The sequence below is a fragment of the Passer domesticus genome, chromosome 4 (genome assembly GCF_036417665.1).
Source record: "Passer domesticus isolate bPasDom1 chromosome 4, bPasDom1.hap1, whole genome shotgun sequence".
Lineage (NCBI taxonomy): Eukaryota > Metazoa > Chordata > Aves > Passeriformes > Passeridae > Passer > Passer domesticus.
Window position 1 is genome coordinate 44,557,882 of NC_087477.1, and position 20,733 is coordinate 44,578,614.

The 20,733-nt window shown below is 33.9% G+C and overlaps 1 protein-coding gene across 3 annotated transcripts in view; it reads right to left on the reverse strand.

Moving 5' to 3' along the window:
- FSTL5 (follistatin like 5) overlaps window positions 1-20,733 on the reverse strand; it is a 368,231-nt gene that overhangs the window by 102,250 nt on the left and 245,248 nt on the right. For all 3 annotated transcript variants that reach the window (XM_064417538.1, XM_064417536.1, XM_064417539.1), the window contains one exon: window positions 16,065-16,185. In XM_064417538.1, the coding sequence (XP_064273608.1) occupies window positions 16,065-16,185 (121 nt within the window). The remainder of the gene's footprint in view (window positions 1-16,064; window positions 16,186-20,733) is intronic.

Genomic DNA, 20,733 nt, shown 5'->3' on the forward strand with positions numbered 1-20,733 from the left:
ACAAACACTTCCACCTTCAGGACAAATTTAACTCTAAAAGACACCTCACACTGACATTTTATTATCAGCTATTTTCATTGACTTAACCACTGATAGCACTTTTCTTTAAAACATCATTAAAGCCTTAAGATACAAAAAATAAACCATGATGACTGACTATTTTCAAACAAAGACATTTCATTTTGGAGCATGCACAAGAGGTTTATATCACCAATAAACATAAGGGAGGATTATACACTACATTTTCTAAATCCTCACAGGAATTCTAATGAGGAATAAAGCCAATTATGATTCATAATAAGATGAATTGCAAATTTTTAGCACATCACTAGCACAAGGTTCACCCAGTACTGGAAATTAGCAATGACAAAAAAAGGAACGCCATAAAGTTGAAAATAATATTTTTCATTAAAACAGTGGCACACAACTATTCATGAATGGTGTTATATGACAAAACTACAGGGTAATTTTTGAACTCTGAATAAATCTGTTTAAATTATGCACCCTGTGGTGATGGCAAATTCAGATACAGGGACTGCTAAAGAATGAACTATAATTTTATAAAAAAATTTTAAAAATTCAATGTTAGCGAATTTGCAGCCTGTAAAGACACTGGGGTTAACATCAGAAGACTTCCTGGAGAAGTGAAAAAGCTTTATCTATTCAGCTTTGTGAGGGGAACACTTAGCAGACTACACCCATGAATTTAAGCCTGAACTGGTTTCTACTATGAAATGATGAGCAATATGGTTAATTCAACAGCAGCAACCTCATTTTCTCTTGCCAGGCTTTGATTCACTCACTCAGAGCACTGCTGAACCCCACTTAAGAAGGTGTGGATACACGAGTGAACTGCAACTATCTTACCCTGCCTTCAGGCTCAAAGGGTCAGCATTTCACAGACTAAAGGTCAGCTTAGTACAAGTGGTTTCAGTAATGTTTAATGTTTTCATTAGTGATTTGGCTGACAGGACAAATAGACCCTCAGCAATCTTGCAGCTGTCAACAAATTCAGAGGGTTGGGAATATTGCAATACTTCTGCAATACTGTCCTTCAGAGGGAACTTGATAAACAGAAGGAACAGGCTGAAAAACTGCAAAATTCTACCAAGACAAATTAAAAGTCTTACACTTGGGACAGAGTAAGTCCGTGTAAAAATACAAGGATTCAGCTGGCTAGAAATCAGCTTTGCAGACAAGGATTCAGGTAGACCACAAATGGATTGTGAAATAAAGTAGTTTGGACAAATGCCTGAAATTCCCCTCTGACATGTTCTGTACTTCAATAATCCCAGTTCTGAAGTAGTCTGTGAAAAATCTGAATTATTAATGCTAGTGGTTGGGGTTGCAAAAGGCAAAGGTGATCCAGCCCATAAAGCACAGATGGATTTCTAAAAAGCTCTTAACAGTATCCCTCAAGTCTTCATCAGGAGCTTTGGAGGGACAGCTACATGTTTTACAAACTCTGCCACCATGACTTCATGTCCCAGTGTGGGTCTAGGGAGCAGTAATAGTGACAACACGTAGTAAAGGCAGGGGAAGTGAGCCAAAGGAAGGTTAAATTGTCCAAGTGTTCAACAGGCCCAGCTTCCCAGCATGATACTGTTCTTTATCTGGATATTTGCTCAAAGTACAGCTTCAGTTTACTCCAGTTTCAAACAAGACTACCCAGAACCTCTGCAAATGCATCCTTTATCCTGAACATGAGGAATATGCAGTCATGTCCAGCTAAACAATTAATCTAAATTGAGTAAACTATTACTCTGATGCATTGCACTAGTTAGGAGCTTTGACTCAAAAGTAAAGGCAATTTTTCCACTTAAAAACACACATTTGTTTACCATTAGTTTTCTGTTTTTTATTTTAATTATCTGTCTTGTTCACTAAACACTGTTCAGCACCAATAATAAAAGACACAGAAGTTTTAACAGACAAAAGCTATTTTTGCACTTTACTTATGATTCATTCCCCATTCTCTTCATCAAATGAGACAGAACACCAAGGCATATGAGCAAAGATAATTAAAATTTCATAATGCAGTAACAAAAAGTCAAGCAGAGACAAACTTCTTTTAATACCTTAATTTAAAGACTTGAATTATAACTTATAATAAAAGGAGGATATCAATAAAAATCCCACCATCTAACACTAGTGAGAGCCCAGCTTACATGGATCTAAATCTCCAGAGTACACGAATCTCCAAATCGAGGTAAGTAACTGGAGGCCTATGAAATGCCACAGCCTCTCATCTTTCTACAAGCATCATTATCTATTTCTGCCAGGGACTCCCCAGTTATTTGGTGCTGGCCAAGAGAAATGACCAAGGATCATGCCTTTCAGATTCAGATTCTGAGGGAGTGGTTGTCAATTATAGCCTCTTCTGCATCTTTTTGTTTAGCAAATTTCTTTCACTCTATCCATCACTGTATCAAACTGCCTCCTTGTGTAATTTGTCTCTTCAGCAATTCTGGCCACCAGTGCTATCATCATTTACCTACTTTCTAGTTGCTGTCAAAGAAATCAATTGAAATTAATGGTGTCTCACTGAATAACACATGACCTCAGAAAAACTTACTAGTCAATGTTCAAAGTGGGTCCACTGTGGAGTATAAAGATATCCAAAATGTCTTGTTTAGTTACAATAAGTCATATTTCCTGCTGGAGGTTGCTGTGGATTAGATTATGCAAACTGTGTTGCACTCAACTTTTTTATCTAAAGTAGTTGGTTTAAAGCTAACTCAGCTATTTTTAATTAACTTGCAGCATAAATATTTAGTGCCTGACTTATACATTATCCAAAAAGCAATGAGCCTTTGCCATTCCTTATTTCTATGGGATCTATTGAAGCATAGGGAAGCAAAGGACATAATAATTCAAATATTATCAAATGCTCTGTCTTTGCAAGCCAAAAAAAATTTGCTTCATATACAAAAATTCAATCATTGTAGAAGTTTGAAAGTACCTTAAGGTAAATGTAATCAGAGAATGCTTCCTTATTCTGTTTTTCAGATTAACAATTGAATAGTTAAAATGTATTTCAAAACACCTGCAAATCTAAACCACCCTTTTGCAATGAAGGCATAATGATGAAAAATCCAAAAATCTAGGCATGGAACAAACTTTTGTTCTAAGCTACACTTTTACTTTATCTTGCAAAAGTATTTACATGGCAATAACTTAAGAAAAATTATACTTGGGTAAGAACAGCCAGTAATGTGCATTAGGAATAACATATAATTAAAAAGACATCTAGTCCATTACTCCTTATGTTTTTTGGTTTTCTCTTGAAATGAAATTTCACAGAAAATGAAGTTGGGTATTAAACACAGCTTTCTTATCCAGAGAACACGGAAGTGTTAATTCACTGAAGTAAGAGTGATAATTGGTTTTGACCTTATTTATTGTAGAATATGTTGCTGAATTTGTCTAAACAAAACCAGGAGTTTATGCAAAAATCAATTTCTGTATGCTTATTGTATTTGCACATGACTAGTTCAAGTAAAACCATTTTATCTAAATGCTAGGTGTTAGCATAAATATTTTCAAGTAATTTTACTAGTATAGATCCAAATTTAATGCTCCTGTTTATTGCAAATACAGATGATGAACACCAATACTGCACATTTGCTGTTGCCTAAAATGAAACACTTAAAATGCTTCAATCTATGAAGTATTTCTGGAACTAATCAATAATGAAATGGGAATTTTAAGAGGAGAGTTGACAGCCCTGGTAATTCACAGTTTTATGCATGAAACTCTCAGTTTATAAATGTAATAATTTGCCAATTTTATTTATTGGGTACCTTCATTTCACTTTCAAATTTCAAGGCTTTTTTCCCAGAATGGTAATAGAATTTCTAAACATTTCACATCTCTTAAACTTTCCTGAGTTTTATAATAACCAAATTTTGTAAAAACCATCTACTCATCCAGGAGAAGGAGAAACCAGTATTCTAAAATAGTAATTCAGGATTAAATTAGCTGGACTGTGAGTGTGGTTAGAAAGCCTAAAGCATAGCAGAACTACTATATTTCCGCATAAAAAGAAGGGGTCCGTGCAACTGTTATTCAATAGTTCCCTGAAATCATCTGACTAGAGTTATGAAGCAGCTTCTCAGAGAAATCTTTAACATAGAAACAAGAATAAATGAAAGCTGGTTTAGTATGAAAGAGATTCTGAAAAATCCATCAGCTGGCTGAAGTGCCTATTTACATTTAGAGGGGAAAAGGAAAGCAAGCAGAACTCAAGGTAGGCTCTGTTACCTGACTGTACAGAGCCTTCTAATTTTTCTTATTAGCTGAGGGGAGATTTCCTCCTCTTAAGACGAGGTGTTTGTGCAAAGGACCAAGACTTCATGTTGAGCTCAGTGACATATTCTGAGAACAAGTACTGTGGATGTTCTGCTCCCAGCTTTGCATAGCAGGTATGCTTTCCCAAGATCAAAACAGGCAATGGGCTATGCATTTAAGATCAGCAAAGGTTAAAGCACAACCTAAACATAGATGGGTTTAAGCTGTGACTCTGAGCACTTCAGACCTATATCATACAGTCCTACTTACAGTATTTTCTACCCTTTCTCAGACACCAGATTTTGAAATCTAGGCAGGTGTCTTATGAAGAAAAGTCACCAGTGGAGTTGCACCTGGACCTCCATTGAAACTCACATTGTTCAACATCATCCAGAAGAAGTAGAAAGAAAGTAAAGTGATACATTTCTCTGGGATAGAATTTCTTGAGAACAACTTATTGGGTAGTTTAGGTAGCAAACATAAAAGCTGATTTGCTTTAAGTCCTTACCTATGATAGCGGCATGCCAAATTCAATATACTTAATTCAGTATTGAAAGTATCACATGAAGGAAATTTAAGAAGTGCCAGACCTTGTTTACAGAATGATAGGCTCTTGACTAGTTAGCATTGCTCAGGTATTGCACACACAGGCTTTAGAGTACACTTTGCAGTTTTATGGAAAAATCTATTCATTCCTGGCAATATGACAATAAAAGGAATTATGAGATAAAGACCAGTACACAGAAAAATCATAAAAACCCTATGGGACTGTTGTCTGAGCAACTTGACTGTTTGCTGTATGTCCCTCCCTCTTTAAAAAATCTTCCAGTAAGACTTGAAAAAGAACAGAGAAACACAACAAGAATGACTGTAGATGTGGGAGGTTTTCCATACAAGCAATTAAAAAATGACTGAGGAATTTCTGAATGGAAAAGAGATGACTACAAAGCTATGTCAGGAACTTAAAGAGAAAAAAACAAACCAAACACAACAAAACTGTTTCAGAGAAAAACATGGAACAATTGTTCATGGTTTCTTATCATACACAACTTAATAAACTAAACAGGACGTGTGTAAAATGAAAAATAAAAAGACAACACTTGTATCCAGGACACATTTCACTGTGTCTCTGAAACAGAATATTGTAGATGTTAATTCCATATGGTGCAAAAAGCAAACAAACCTAAGAGTGAAGCATCCATCAAGAGCTATTAAAGAGAGGCAGCCTCTGAGAAAAAAAAAATCCTAAAAAAGAGAAAATATTTTAGAAGAAACTTATATGCTTTTGCTCCTTTAGCCATCTTCCATAAGCAGTCTTACCATGAAGAAACTGCAGGAGATATATGTTTGTTCTAACCCAGAAAAGTTAACATTTATATGTTGTTACTTTAAGTAGACATTAATTCGACAATCCATGAGCAGGAACATTAATCTTTGTTTAGCATCAAATATTTCTTAAATAGACTACTAAGGAAGTTTTAAAACACTAATAAAATTCCCTCCAAGAAATATATCTCTACCACATGTCTTCGTTGGGAAGAATTATAATCATAATGCAAAACAATTTTTTTAAAAATTATCCTTTCTCCAAATATTTATTTGTGACAGAATGGCAGACAGATTACTTGTTGGATCCCTACCAATCTTAGACAATCACGTTCCCAATTCTTACATTAAATAACTACACGAAGAAGGCTTATGTGGTTCTACTTTCCTCTAGGTTTTCACTATTTTTAAGACCTCTTTTGACACTATATTGCACTATGTAAACTTCTGCTTCATAGTCTTTGTATGACATCATCTTTTTTACTACAGTCAAAATTGCATTTCCACATAAATCACTTGCTAACCTACTTAAGATAAGATTTGACACTCTGTGAGCATGATGTGTTTAGAAAACCAGCTTGAGAATCTACTGACAATTTAATTCTGTATATAATACAGGCACAGGGATATTTTGTTAACCTGTTTCCTCATTTCCTTTGCTAGAAAATGTTCAGGTTTCCTTGTTGGGGGTTGGGAGGAAGACTGGGCTTTTTTAATATCCAACAGCGTCCATAATACATTTGGAAACTGCAAAGATGTTTTTAGGCTGGAGATAGTATGACAGAATCATTTAGATTAGAAAAGACGTATAAAATCATCATTTCCAATTTTAATCCAGCACTGAGGAGTCCAGACAATACCGTGTCACTAAGTGTCACATCTATACATCTCAGATAATATTCACCCAGCTAAATAAGGGCTGCAGTCACCAGAGGGAGAGGAGTCAGACAATTTCATCTTTTTCATGATAGACAATTTTATCAAATATATGCAACCCATACATGCATAAACAGTCCTACTGAATTCAGCTCACATGTAATTCTTTAATGAGGACATAAACAATACTATATGCAATTATAAGATGGTTTTTTTCTGAAGATTTGGAAAGCCAGGAGTGATGAGAAGCAATTAGTCTCACAGTTTACAATATCACAGACCACTAAAATAGCTTTAACTGGAGTACTTGATATTCTCTCTGCCCTACCCATACAGTTGTCAATATTTATACCAAGTTTTAGCAGCTTGAATTCACACTCCTTAACTCTAGACACAGAAATATTGTTAAGAGTGACAGTATCTTAGAAGCTACTTACAAACACTTAGAGATCTGTGTCATACTAACAAGGCAAATGCTTGATAACAAGAGATTAAGACTTATTGAAATAAAATAAAATAAAAAAAAACAAATAGAAGAGCTTAAAAGAGCTTTTTATGTACACCGCCAAATATACCAAGTAGTTCTATAACTGCTGGATTGAACTGATCCTAATTTCCTGAGTTAAAATAACAACATGTAAATTATGTTTTCCATCATTCAATATATAACTTCAGAAAATGAAGCTAAGTCCTAGTCAGAAAAACAATTTACCATGATGGAATTCTTTTTTCGAAGCACTTTGTGAATGTACAAAAACTATTAGCATTTTCTAGTATATGTACAAGCAACTATTACAAAGTAGACCAATAAGATAAGAAATGTGTTAAAGAACAACATTCTTCCTTAAAAAACCAAATCTTAATATATTTTTTGAAGTGAATGCATTTTCAAATGCTTTTGGGATGCCAAGATCAATTATTTTTTATTTAAAATGTAAAAAATTGATAATTTTAATATTGAAAATTATTTTATCCAAACTTTCTTTGACATATTCAATAAAATATTTCTTTCACTGTATACTTCAGTTAGCCAAAAATGCATCTGCACTAGGACAGTCATAAGCTGCAAAAGCATAAAACAGAAAAAAAACCTCACACTATGGAATCATTATATTAAAGAGATAAAAAAATATATCAAACTCAAAAGCTATGGAGAAATGCTACAATAAAATATTTAATTGTCCTATTATTTTGAGAAATTAAGTTAGGTATGAAATTTCCTGAAATAAGAAAACTTTACCAGAACCTAATCCACCACAAACAATAAAGGGAACTAGAACGGTTTCTTCTCTAAAATATTTCTTTGCGATGCAGATATTTTTGAGCCAATTTCTCCTTACTGTACGTAATAGATATTTCAGGACATTCAACAAAAAACTTCACAGTGCAACGTAATATACTTTTCTCTAAGGTCCAGTGAGAAAAGCTCACAAGTTTTGAAAAATTGGAATTATTTTTGTATTAATTCTATCTACAGAATTTTCAAAGAACTTTCATAAAATCTGGTACAAAACCATGCCTGCAGATTTTCTTTTACAGTGGAAATGTCAGATATTCTTAAAAAATCCAGATATCTAAGGAATTACTGAAAACCTTCTACGTTCTTCTAATGATTTTTAAAAAAATTATTTACCCAAATGTGAGAACAAGCAAAGAATGCAGAGTAGAAGAATTCCTAAAAAAACCCAAACCAGACCTCTCTAAAAAAAGTCCCAAATCACCACCAACAAAACCAAACAAAATTCTAAAAAACCCCCCAAATAATAAATCAACAAACCAAAAAGAAAAAAAAAACAAACCCAGAAAAGTTCTGAGTAAAATTACCATGCAACACTTTTCTAAAATGAACATTACTGCTTGATATTTAAAAAGCACCAGTAGGCAAAAAATCCCAAAACAATGAATAGATTAATCAAATGGCTTTCTTACTAAATAATACTTTATGTGCTATTAATATTCATGATAGTTCCAGATGAGTAATTCTGCCTTGAAGTAGAGATACTTAATGTTCTTGCTTGTGGATTAGCTGGTGATTGTCTCCTTTAATGCCCAGTCATTACTTCTTATGTTCTGATAGCATCTTTCCTCTCTCCAACCTCACCCCCGTTAAGAAGAAAGAGAGCTTCCTTTAAAATAGTTGATAAAGGAAACTAATTATAAATTATTATTTTAAATTGTCCTTGAAATTTCCTTAAAACATCCACATAAAGGTTTTTGTAGATCTTGGAACATCATTCACAGCCTAAACCTACAGGTACACTGCTCTGCAGATATGAAAATATTCCCATAATTCACAATGTAACAAAAATATTAGCAGCAATACTGTAACTCACCACAGATAACTGATTCATTAGCAATAAGCAACAGATCAGTTACTGAGATGCTTTGTTAACCATAGCCCAATATGTGTAGCTGTTTGGTGTTTACTTTTCCTCACCATTTTGTGTCAATCTCCAGAATAAGCTCATTGAAAGACAAACGAGACTTCAGTCCCCAGCACGGTGAGGCAGTGACAATGGCTTACAAGTCAATCTCCACCAATCCCCTTTCTGAAACAAACCTACTATAACTAGGGTGTTTTGTTCCAGTCCTCATCCCTGCAATCCTGTATTTCATACTGCTATCTCTATTAACTTACATCACCGAAGGAAGGAAAATCTTCCAGGTAAATGCACTGATAGGATTAGAGATCAGCAGAGCTCAAGGTTCATAAACAACTTCTCCCAGTTATCTCAGTATGATTCCCAAAGAGCCTGTGAAATGTTTGTTTTATTTACTCATTTTATTTACTATGATAGCCATAAATATGTTACTTGATTGCCCCAAAACATGAAGAAAAATCAGTTGGCAAAAAAATGACTTGATTTAGTGGCATGTGAGAAATTTCAGGCACATGAGTTCAATCCATGAAACAATATTTAAAACCTTAGATATTTCCTTGTTTCTAATGATCAGTTTAAAGTTCAGCCATCTAATAAAAGAGGTTGCATTTTTTCCAGCTGAGATTCTCTAGATTGAAAATACATACAGCACAGGTAAGAATTTGAGAGATAGATCAGATTGAGCAAAAAAATTACCACGAAGTCCAATACCTCCTGCTCAGTATGATGTTTACTGGTGTTTTCAGAGGTTAGTGCTGAAATATAACACCCCCTGGAACAATCTAATACACTCAAGTTGTTGCTGAAAAGGAATTAATGGTAGTAGGAGACAGAATAATACCTCTTCCCCCCTCAGAAAGTGTTTACTATTTGTTAACATGTTTTACTATTGAAGACTCATCACAGCCATAAAGCTCTGACTCAGATTACACAGTAAATACAATATTTGGGACCTCATATTGAATTAATTTGAAATATAAATTACATAAGATTTTTTTTTAATTAGTCTTTGTGAACTTCAAGATAATTTAACGAATCCAGTGGGAAGTCTAATTTCCTTCATTGAGTAATTCAGTATAGGCCTTTTTAGAATTTAGATTTTGTTATAGGGTTGTTTGGTTACTTGGTTTTTAATTCTTGTCTATTTTGCCTCAGAAACGATGATTCACATTTCAAAAAAAAATTTCTGAACATGCACCTATAATTATTGCATTTGACAACTTAAAGTAGAAGTAGAGCTATTACAGTGAAAGCAGTGATGTTTCAGAATATTTTTTTCAGGACTGAGAGAATACAGCAACTAAGCATATGTGTTCATAATGACCATTGTATTTATAGATACTTCTGGCTGCTTCCTTTCCACATGATTCAAGACACAACAAAGCACTGATTTTGACAGTCATATTAGTCACTGGCCTCAAAGTTTCTCCTTTAAGTTGAGCCCAAAGCAAGTTCTGTAATTCTGGACCAGATCAAAAACTGGAGGTATATAAATCACTTCATACCAATACTTCAGCCACAAGGAGTGCTTGAAACCCAAATTTGATATTTGTCACCTCAATGTCATTTCAAAACTGTGGGTAAGGTACTTTTAAATATATATAGCACGAATGTACAGCAGCAACATACAAGAGCCCCAATAACAGCTGCACAACAGATTAGATATTGCTAACAGTGTTGAGTGAAAGCACAAGTAATTCCAGCAAAACTACAATGCATGGTTAATAGAAGAATAACAATTAGGTCATATTATGTTCTGCCTAGATAATTCTCACACTTTCTTGTATATCATGTAAGTCCTCAGTGCCCACAGCCCTTCTGTGGCCCCTTTTTTGAGCATAAGACAATATCAAGTACAGTTCTACACTAACAATAGAAATAAATTCTGAGGCATTGCTTACTTTTTCCTACATTTCATGCAGGATGTCAATTGAAACATAGAGCTGTTAGTTCAATTATGTAAAACAAATTTGGGGTTTATATTAATGGTATTCAATCAGTTTTATTCATAAATGTCTAAGCTTAATTCCTTCTACTGAAATTACAAAGAGAAGTGCCTACATATACATCTGCTGAGTGATCAAACAGAATAATTTATTAGTATTTATTTCCTTGTGCTATGCCTTGAGATTTTACAGCCTACCATGAAGGCCACTTGAAGTATCTGCTTTGAAATTTTATTTTATATGGGAGGAAAACAAGTAAGATTGTTTATTTTAGAAACGAACACTAGAGGAAAAACAAAAGGAGACAACATTTACAGCAAACACAAAATTATCATGATACCACAGGAGATATTAACCAAAGAATGAAAACCTTTGAAAAATAAAGAAAGCACACTGGTTGAGATTTACATTACAGAACAGATAAACTGTATTCCACATCCCGTTTAGCTTTTGTTCAGCTCCTTCATCTTAGCATTTTGCCTGCCCTTTCCAAAATAGGTACATATATCCTTCACTGTCTAAAAAAATGTTTGCTGATAAAAAAATCCTTTAGCTTGGGACTAGATGAGGAAGGAATGCAGAAAAGCAATACAAAACACTAAGATGGAACTGGATCACTTTTAGGGTATAATTTTACATGACATGGCCAAAGCAGTAGAGGACTGAATCAGCTGATTCCTTTAATCCCAAAGTTCAAAAATCCAGCTAGAGCTAAACTTTCTGGTTTATATAGCTTTGTTAGAGGAAGCAATTTTACAGGTTCCTCTCTGCAGACACTATTTATCTAATTAAACTGTTATGGAATATAGCAGACAAATAATTAGGGAATAGATGCTAGAGCACTACAAATTACCCCCCACAATATGAAAACAGCCTATAGTGAGAAATTGCATGTAAAACTTTAGAGAAGCCAGTCAGCATCTTCATCTGTCTGCAACATTCTGTGAAGCTTGGCAGAAATGTCCAAGGCTGAGATATATTATTCCTTGTTTGTACTGCCTCAGCATCTGACCTTCTGAAAGGAGAAAGGGATTTTTTTTTTATTCCGTTGCACATTGTTATTTACATTTGGCTGTCCAGTCTAATGTGAATCCATTTTGTCAGATAAAATGAGACGGTTGAAAGTAAATCACAGAATACAAGCAAGCATGTATATGTATGTATGTATAGATATAGAATTATGTACATATTAATACCTTTAAAACAGTCTATGCTTCATCTTTGCTCTTAAGGTGGTTCCTTTTCTACTGCTGGAGGTAAAAATAGAATTGCTGGTATTTGTGAGGAAGATTTCTAATTAAGTATGCCAATGAAAAAAGTCCCACCTGCAAATGCTAATGAAACGAGACTGATAATTAATTCCAAAGATAGGCATTCCTATTTAAATAAAATGCCATTACCTAATTCTTTAAAAATAAACCACTTTAATGGAGTAGTTTCTTCAACACCACAATGAATATGATTTTTAATCTGTGTTCAAAATCTTACTTAAGTGTTTTTAAATACCATTTGGAATCACAGCTGGAAAAGTGCACACTAGTAGTATGCTTGATTATCACGATCCCCTTTTTAGGCCAAGTCTGGGGACACAAATTTCCCTTATGCCATTTCTCACACCTTCCCCAGCTTTCTCACAAGTTCTATGCTCAATAGAAAATGCTGATAGACAATTACCTTTAGAAAATGAGACCTCTTTAATGTTGATCAAATTCAAATACGACTTAAAGGATATTTTATTAACTATTGTACATTTTATATTTTAGCAGTGCTGGGTACAAACTGGCTTGAAAAGAACCCTTGTGGTATTGCCAGCTGTGGTGCTGTGACCCCTAATGCCCTGCCCAACCTCTACCACCTTGCCTTAGCATTTCTGTGATAATATTACTCCGATTTCTGTTACACAAATAAAACAAACAAACAACTCCTTTGAATTCTGTGTGGAAACTTTGAATAGGATCAATTTCTCCATCATCAAAAAGCCAAATTTTCTTCACTGCCATTTTGCGTGAATAAAAGTCAGTAACATACATTCCAGCAGTTGCACAGACTTCAATGAGAATGTGACATTTCTCAAATCCACCCCTTCACTACAATTAGGGATAGAGGCAATTCCACTGGGAATAGCAGATATTAAACTGAGATTAGGTTCCATATGTCCATTATAATGGTAGATATAAAAGAATGGAAAAAAAACATGAAAAACACACTGTCAAGATCAATTGATGGGATCATGGAAGAGGTCAAAAAATTCTAGAAGCACTTTTTTATTTGAATTAATAGCTAAGTCTTTTAAATGTCTCCAAATAACAAAAAAAATTGCCTGGAAATACCATTACTCAGTTATGGTATCTTTCACTCATTAGATAGTTATGAAAATAATTTGGGAAAAATCCTTTCCTGTTTTGCTTTCTATTTGCTCAAGATGTTTGAAAGTGTCCGAGCTGGTGAAAAATCATCTTTTCCATATTGTAAAATGGGATCATTTTAAAGTTACAACATATAATCACAATGTAACATGAGAAGAAAAATAATAAATTATGACAGTATAATAAAATGGAATGCTAACTCAAAGTACTTAAAGAAAATCCTGGGGGGGAAAAAAAGGTTTATTTCATTTGGAATAAATATTTGCAATCTTCCTATGTCACTTTATTGAAGAATATTAAAATGTATAATTATTTCGTAGGTGGATGCTTAATTGAAAAGATATTTTTTGTGGAATAGTGTGTTGAAGATGTGTTGTGATGCTTCTTGTGTACATTTTCATACATGGATCTGGTTTTATGTATATATTAATTATGTTTATCCTGGTAAATCCAGGCTTGGCATTACTAGTAACATCTCACCAGCTTTGCCACAGGCAAACAACACAGGCCTCTGGAGAGGGGCTGTCACATTTGCTTTACCCTGGGTTGGCATGGCTTGTGTGGAGAGCATGGTTACAGCTTTGTGTCATCTAGCTTAGCCATAAGAGCTCTAGTCGAGTGACCAGGTGCCACACTCAACTGATTTTGGTTTTGCTTAGCTTAGTATACTTTTATAGCATTATATAATTTTTGTTAACGCTGGTGAGATAGGTGAAACTAACTGAATTTAAACCCTCCTAAGATAAAATTAAATCAAACTATGGTTAATCCTCAAATTTACTTTAAGAGTATTTATTTTATCTTAATTACAGAGCCTAATACTTTGTCACATTTCTTTGGCTTTCTGGGCACACATCGTACAATGAAGTAGCAGCTGTTTTTAGGTTTTATTTTTCAATATGCAATTAATACATCTAAGTTTTGTTAATGACATAGAAGAATGACTCTTATTCTAGAAATCATCTTCTAAGATAGCCTTTTAGTTTTAAATAGGGTCTTTTCCACTACTCTACTGCAACAAAGAAACAAAAATTATTCCTAATCTTATATAATCTAATGTTTTCATTAACATTCATATTAAGGCAATGCTTAACATACCAAATGGAAATTATTTTCATTATTCAAAAGTCCATTAAAAATACATAACGAAAAGCTATTCTTATGTCTGGAGTTTTACAACTATACAAAATAGTCCCTCAGAGACACATCAAAGTCTTATTTCGAAGAACAATGTTATGCTTCCATTAATACAATGTTTGCAAAAATCATGCTAATGCTTTCAACATGTCTTTAACCTTCTTGGATTGCTGTGTATGATAAAGGCTTCTATATCAACTTCTACATCTATGCACTTAATCACAATCTAGCAGTACAACATCTAGCCATATAATCATATCTAATGCGTGTGTTTCTATAGATGCTATAAAATTCTGTATATTTTTGTAAGCCAAACTTGTATCACAACCTTTAAAAAATACATTAAGGTATTTCCTAGTGTTTTGCTGCTGAACATGAATTAATTTACCTCACCATCACAATGTCCTAATAGCTCTCATTTTCTTCCTCCACCTTATTTCTTGGCTCTGCTCACACTTTTGCATGAGTTATGGTCTGACCCTTCACTTAATCAATTCAGGTCACACAACAGGATTGGGGTGGGATGTGAAGGGTGAATATTTTTCTGCTGACTTAGTAAGTGACTCAGAGGAGAGACTGTGACTGTTAGGACACTGCAAGAAAGCCATTCAGATAACCTCAGGAAGCAGGATCAAGTTATTTTTAGGAGCAGTAAGTAATTTGCTCAGCTAAGCTGCATCACAAAATCACACTTTCTGAAAGACTTTCAGAGAAATAAAAATCTAATTCAATGGTAAAAATTAAGATACTTTCGGGCAGTCTGTCTTGATTATTAATTTCATGTTTATTCTTTTTGCTTTCCATGCATCTCTTTATTTTTTTAATATCAACTACTTTATAGTTTAAAACTAAGCAGCCTTTTATCCCTTTTTAATTTGACATCACCTGAAGTGGCAAAGTGCTCATCTCCCCAAAGATAAACTACGAGACTAAAGCGACAGTCTGTAATTACTCAAAATAAAGATATGTTAATGGACTAGTCAATGTATAATAAGTAATTATAAAACGAATTCAGGACAAACTTCATCTGGGCTGCCATGTTACTGAGTTTGGAGCAATAGTTTTTAAACCAAAGTCAGATTTCAAGATTGAATTTTGAATTTGAGGTAGGCAAGAGTGAAAAAGTATCAATTCTTCTCTGGATATAACAAAATATATGGGTATTACCTTCAACATATTGTATAAAAGTTCTTAACATCTTTCTTCTGTCTGCTAACCCAGTGGTTTGGTCAAGATGTTTTTTGCACTACACACATTTGTCCTGAGACCCCCTTTGGCATCCAGAGAACAAATACCTTGCAAAACTACACCACAAAACTTTATCTCCTTCCAAGTCCTGTGAAGCCATAAAGCACCCAAGAGAAGTTTGTTGCTGGGTTTGTCAAAAATGCTCCTATCAGCACTCATAAACAAAGGGCACGGGGAGGTATTTCAGTTCCAATGATTATGTCTTGACCACACTACTTGCCACTTGCACACAGCACAGACTTCTGCTCAATGCACGTTGCCATCAAGAAAGATTATCCATGAATTCCCCATTACCAAACTCCTTCGTAAATCAGGAAGCTACTGGGTATGATTGATTTCTGCTAAAAAGTTTTCTGCTGTTTCATGACTATTAAATTGCACTAATTTAAGTACAGCATCCAAACATTTCAGGCTTCAAAAATCAAAAACCACTATTCAGAAAAACAAAGAAAGAGAAAATAAGACTCAAGGAAGAGGCTAGTCTTGGTACTTACGAAAAGCTCTGTAGAATTCTTCTAGATCTAGGTGCTTGTCACTGTTATAATCATCGTATTTCAGCAAATCGAACACGGAGCAGTCAGACTGTTCCTTGCCAAGCTCATCCCGTTTTATTACCTGACAAGAAAATTATAACCATGAAATTACATTTGAGCTCTTTGAGTTCTCTGGTATAATTAATTGCTTCTAATAATCATTTAATAGATCATTTTAAGGTTGCTGTGGGGCAATGAACTGCAGCTGTGTAAAGTCAGGGATTTTCAGTTACTTTGTAATTATTTATTAAACTTTTTAAAGTTAATACCTTTAGGACAGACTCTGAAATGAGACAAAAGTTTTTTAGAATATACACAGCATATATATATAATGGAGACAGAGTGAAGCACTATAAAGACACTGGGAATTTTAAAGCTGATTTTACTTTTTATGCACAGGAATGGTGATTACGAAACATTCAAATATACCTAAAATATTAATTTCTCAAGTATAAATGGCAAAATGTCTTTTCCCTCTAATTTCTAACCTACAGGAACCAAACACAGACACTTCCAAAAATAGCTAATATAAACTCTTACTACCCTACTAATTGTATCAAGTTCTTACAGGCTTTTGGCAAGCCTATTACCTTACCAAAACCTGTTATATAAGTAGCTGACCTGAAAAGGCTCCTGTTTCTCAGTGGGGACACAGAATTCATAAATAGATCAAAATTCATAGATGTTAGATTTTTAACTCCAATGAACTTATCCCGCAGAAACCTTCTTTAATATAAGCACCATTTTGTTTTAGCTCTGTGTATGTCATAGACATCTACTTAGATTCCTCAGCTGAGGAATTTTTAAGATGTTGAGAGGGATTCAGAATTGTCATATTATATGGGGCATGTATTAGAAGTGCTACCTCAATAACTGAAAGAGCCAAAACTAACGCAACTTTTCGTTGCAATATTGCACAGTTGATAGTTTTATATTAGGCACTGAAAAAAATGTAACTGCAGTTATTTTCTAGGTAAAATAATTACTCTTCCAACCCTTTAACAGTCTCCTATGATAACTGCAAAATCACTATTATATTTGTGTCAACAGAAGATCTTCAGAAAAAATAAGGGATACAGAGGCTTTTGTGTTTCAGTTGTTCTGCAAAGGAATTTGTCCAGTTACTATTCATGTAAACACAAAATACCTGAAAGAATAATAGGGAATAACAGAAGCATTAGAGGAAAAGACACAAACATTTTATGCTACCAGAAGTCATTCCCTACATAATAATATAAAAGCATTATAAAGGATAATCACCTTTTTAGTACATTAGAGAGTATGAAAACCATTTACAAAGATAAGAAAAATCACTACAAAACTACCTTTTGCTATTATCAATTAAAAATACATACTATGCTACCTGAATATTAGTGCTAACTACTTCCTATCCTTTAAAAGCCTTTTTATTGAGTTCACATTAAAGTGAATTAAGAAAATATGAAATTGTGTAGATCTTGCAGCTGGTACATAAAGGACGAAAGTGTAGTTTGGGAAAAATTAGCAACTCTAAACCCATTACAGTTATACAAGAAGAAATAAATATGTAATGGTGTGTATTGGAAACTTTAGCAATCACTGAAATTTCAAGGCCATAAACAGTATGAAAATCATTGTTTCTCTCATTGTTTTAAATGCTTTCACTATTGTCAATTGTACAAATAAGGACGAAACTTTACACCTAAGGTTGAAGAGAATCTTTTTTAAATTCCCAAAACACCTGGCTTTATATTAACCCCATTTTAAATTTAAATTTTTTCCATTCTTTGAACTAAAATCTGTTATCTGTTCAAATTTATCAATTATAAATGAAAAGCAACATATTTTTAAAAGAAGAATCATGATTTCAAAAAATACATTGGCTAGAAGGATTCTGCTATTTCAAATAATGATAATACAGACAGGTACAGGTTATCATCCTGGCAATTACTTAATTTTTGTCTACAGTAAACCTATCATTTTGATTACAGATAAAAGATTCAATGTTTGTTTTTGTACAAACACTTTTATGCTGGTGATATACTTTGGAATTCTTTAGAAAATACACTCTCTGTTGATAAACCCTCCAACCTTTGAGTCTGTCAGGATAGATTTTAGAAAATACAGAAGGGATGTCATATAATTAATTTTAATTATCTGTGCCTGTGATTTCCTGCTGTAAGAGCTGTTCCAGCTTGAATTCTCTTGTGTAGGATCTAGCCATCTCCAAGTTTTCCAATGGGATCTGTGGACCAGATCAACTCTGTGATCAGAACAAAAATTAATCTTTGTGGAACTTTTGGGTTGTTGGATGGCTTTTCCTTTTGAAGGCAAGGAAGGCTAATATTCTATCACAAGATATGACTCAGATCCAGGTACAACTCAGGGTGTGGATTTTGAAAAACTACCTGTTTCGGTAGCAACTTAAGTGCAGATCAACTGTGATATGAAGTTACAAGCCATATGAGACTCCAGCAAAGCCTATTTGACTGACAAATTAAGGTTCCACACTTCCTTATAAAAGATATTTGCAAGATATTACTTAAAAGCGTAAGAAAAATAGAAAAAAAATTCCATTTATATGATACACCATCATATATTCACACTTCTGTTCATATATTCATACTTCTGTTTGACAGATGATCCAACAATGTGCCTTAAGTTTTAAATTCTATTAATCTATTAATTTCTGTCCACAGAGAAGATTAAGATGCAATGAAACAGTTTCTTAAGCCAATTCTTTAAACCCTGTCTACTCCTGGGTAAAACTAAGCAGTGATTTGTTAGGGAGGCAGAAGAAAAACTGGCAAAATTTTTAGCAAGTCACAACCTAGAAATAAAATGCTTACTTTAAAGGTTAAAACCTGATTAAGATTGTCAGCACAATTTTATTGTTGTTTGTTGATTATGCCGTACCAGTCAAACATGGATTATTTTACATCCAAATTTTAAGTTGAAAATTCATACCAGAGAATGTTCGCAAATATTTATGCGAAATTTTTAGTTTGAATTTGCATAAAGACACTTAAGCATTCATTTTCAATATTATAAACTGGTAAAAGGCAAAATATACAGCAAAACTGTTCACGTTTCATTGTGAAACCCCATAAATACTGAAAACTTAGAAACTTACCTACATTTTCAAATTAAATATTTCTTTTCCAAAAAATTAAATTCATCCATTAGAATTTAATACTCTTTGAAACATGGAGGAGGGATTTGCATTTTCTGGAAAAGATTAAATTTCTAAAAGATATATCACACAATTATCTATTTCCTATGAAATAGCATACTGTTACCTCAGTTCAGAGCCTCTCAGAAATTTAGTCTGTACATCTCCAAATTTTAGAAGACTGGGAAAAGTAATCTTATTAAAAATTTCCCACTGCACATCAGAATAGATTGTTTCATTCCTTTTAACCTGATTTCTCACAGTTAAAATGAAAAATCTGCAGATATTATGAAACTAGACCACAAATAACATAACACATCCTTCATTAATCCACCTTACCTGAAGTGTTATTAGTCAGTGGTTTTTTGCTTGCCTGTGATTAATGGTCTTTATGTACCTCCCCAAGGAAGTTGCTATATAAATACAACTACAAACAAAACCTTCCTTTAAATCAAATATGGTCACTCAGTTAACATGCATTCATCTTCCCTAAAAGCAAGAGCCTCATCACAACAGTGCCACTCAGTGCTTGATAAAACACCAAGTTCATCAAATACCAGGCATTGTGAGAACTGTGCTCCAAATTAATTCTGACTGCATAAGGGGGGTTTCAATTACTTGTTCCACCATCTTCCACAGCAGTATAACTTTTTATCAATTGAAAGAATTGATTAATAATGAAACCAAATTGATAATAAAGGTTGGTAAATTGTTCCTTACTTTAGCTTCTGTTAATCTAGTTAAATCAATATTCTTTTACTTTACCACCAAGTTCTGTAGGGCAGCAACACAATCCTCTATTTATATCAGTGTGATACCTTTGATATATGTAAAGATACAGGACTTGTGCATCACAGAACGATGCAAAGATCCCTGAGCAAATGGATACCAGAATTGCTAAACCCACAGCTAGTGGCCTACAAAGGCAAGTACTCAATTTAATTTAAAGGTATTACCTCAATACTATCCCAAACTGATCAAGTTACATAGCTCAGATATGGGACACCTTTCTGCAAACTAATTTCCTAATTAGCTCCAATTGGGAACTTTCTCCAATGAGAGGGACATTTCCCTGCCTTTCCAATCCTGCATTTAGCAGAGGGAAGACCTAATCTGACTCAGAAGATATGTGTCCTTAGGTGTCTGCAAATATAATGCTATAGATGCCTAGCTCAAAGCGAAAGACCAGAATAGGTATTAGGGCCATAAGGATAGGCTGGATAAAATTCTGCATCTCAGAACTAAACCTGGAACCACCATCACTCTGAGCCTGTGGCTCTGGACTTAACCAAGATAAAACAATGAGTGCAAACAAAATCCTGAACCATTGAGCCCACTTCCATTTAGTGCCAGTCCTTGAATCCTCTCAAGAAATGAAGCTTTCTCCTGCTTCCTTCACAGCATGCAAGAATGCAATGCGAAATGCTGCTACTTCATAAAATCAAAGGCACCTAAGAAAGATCAAGATGTTGGAGTTTG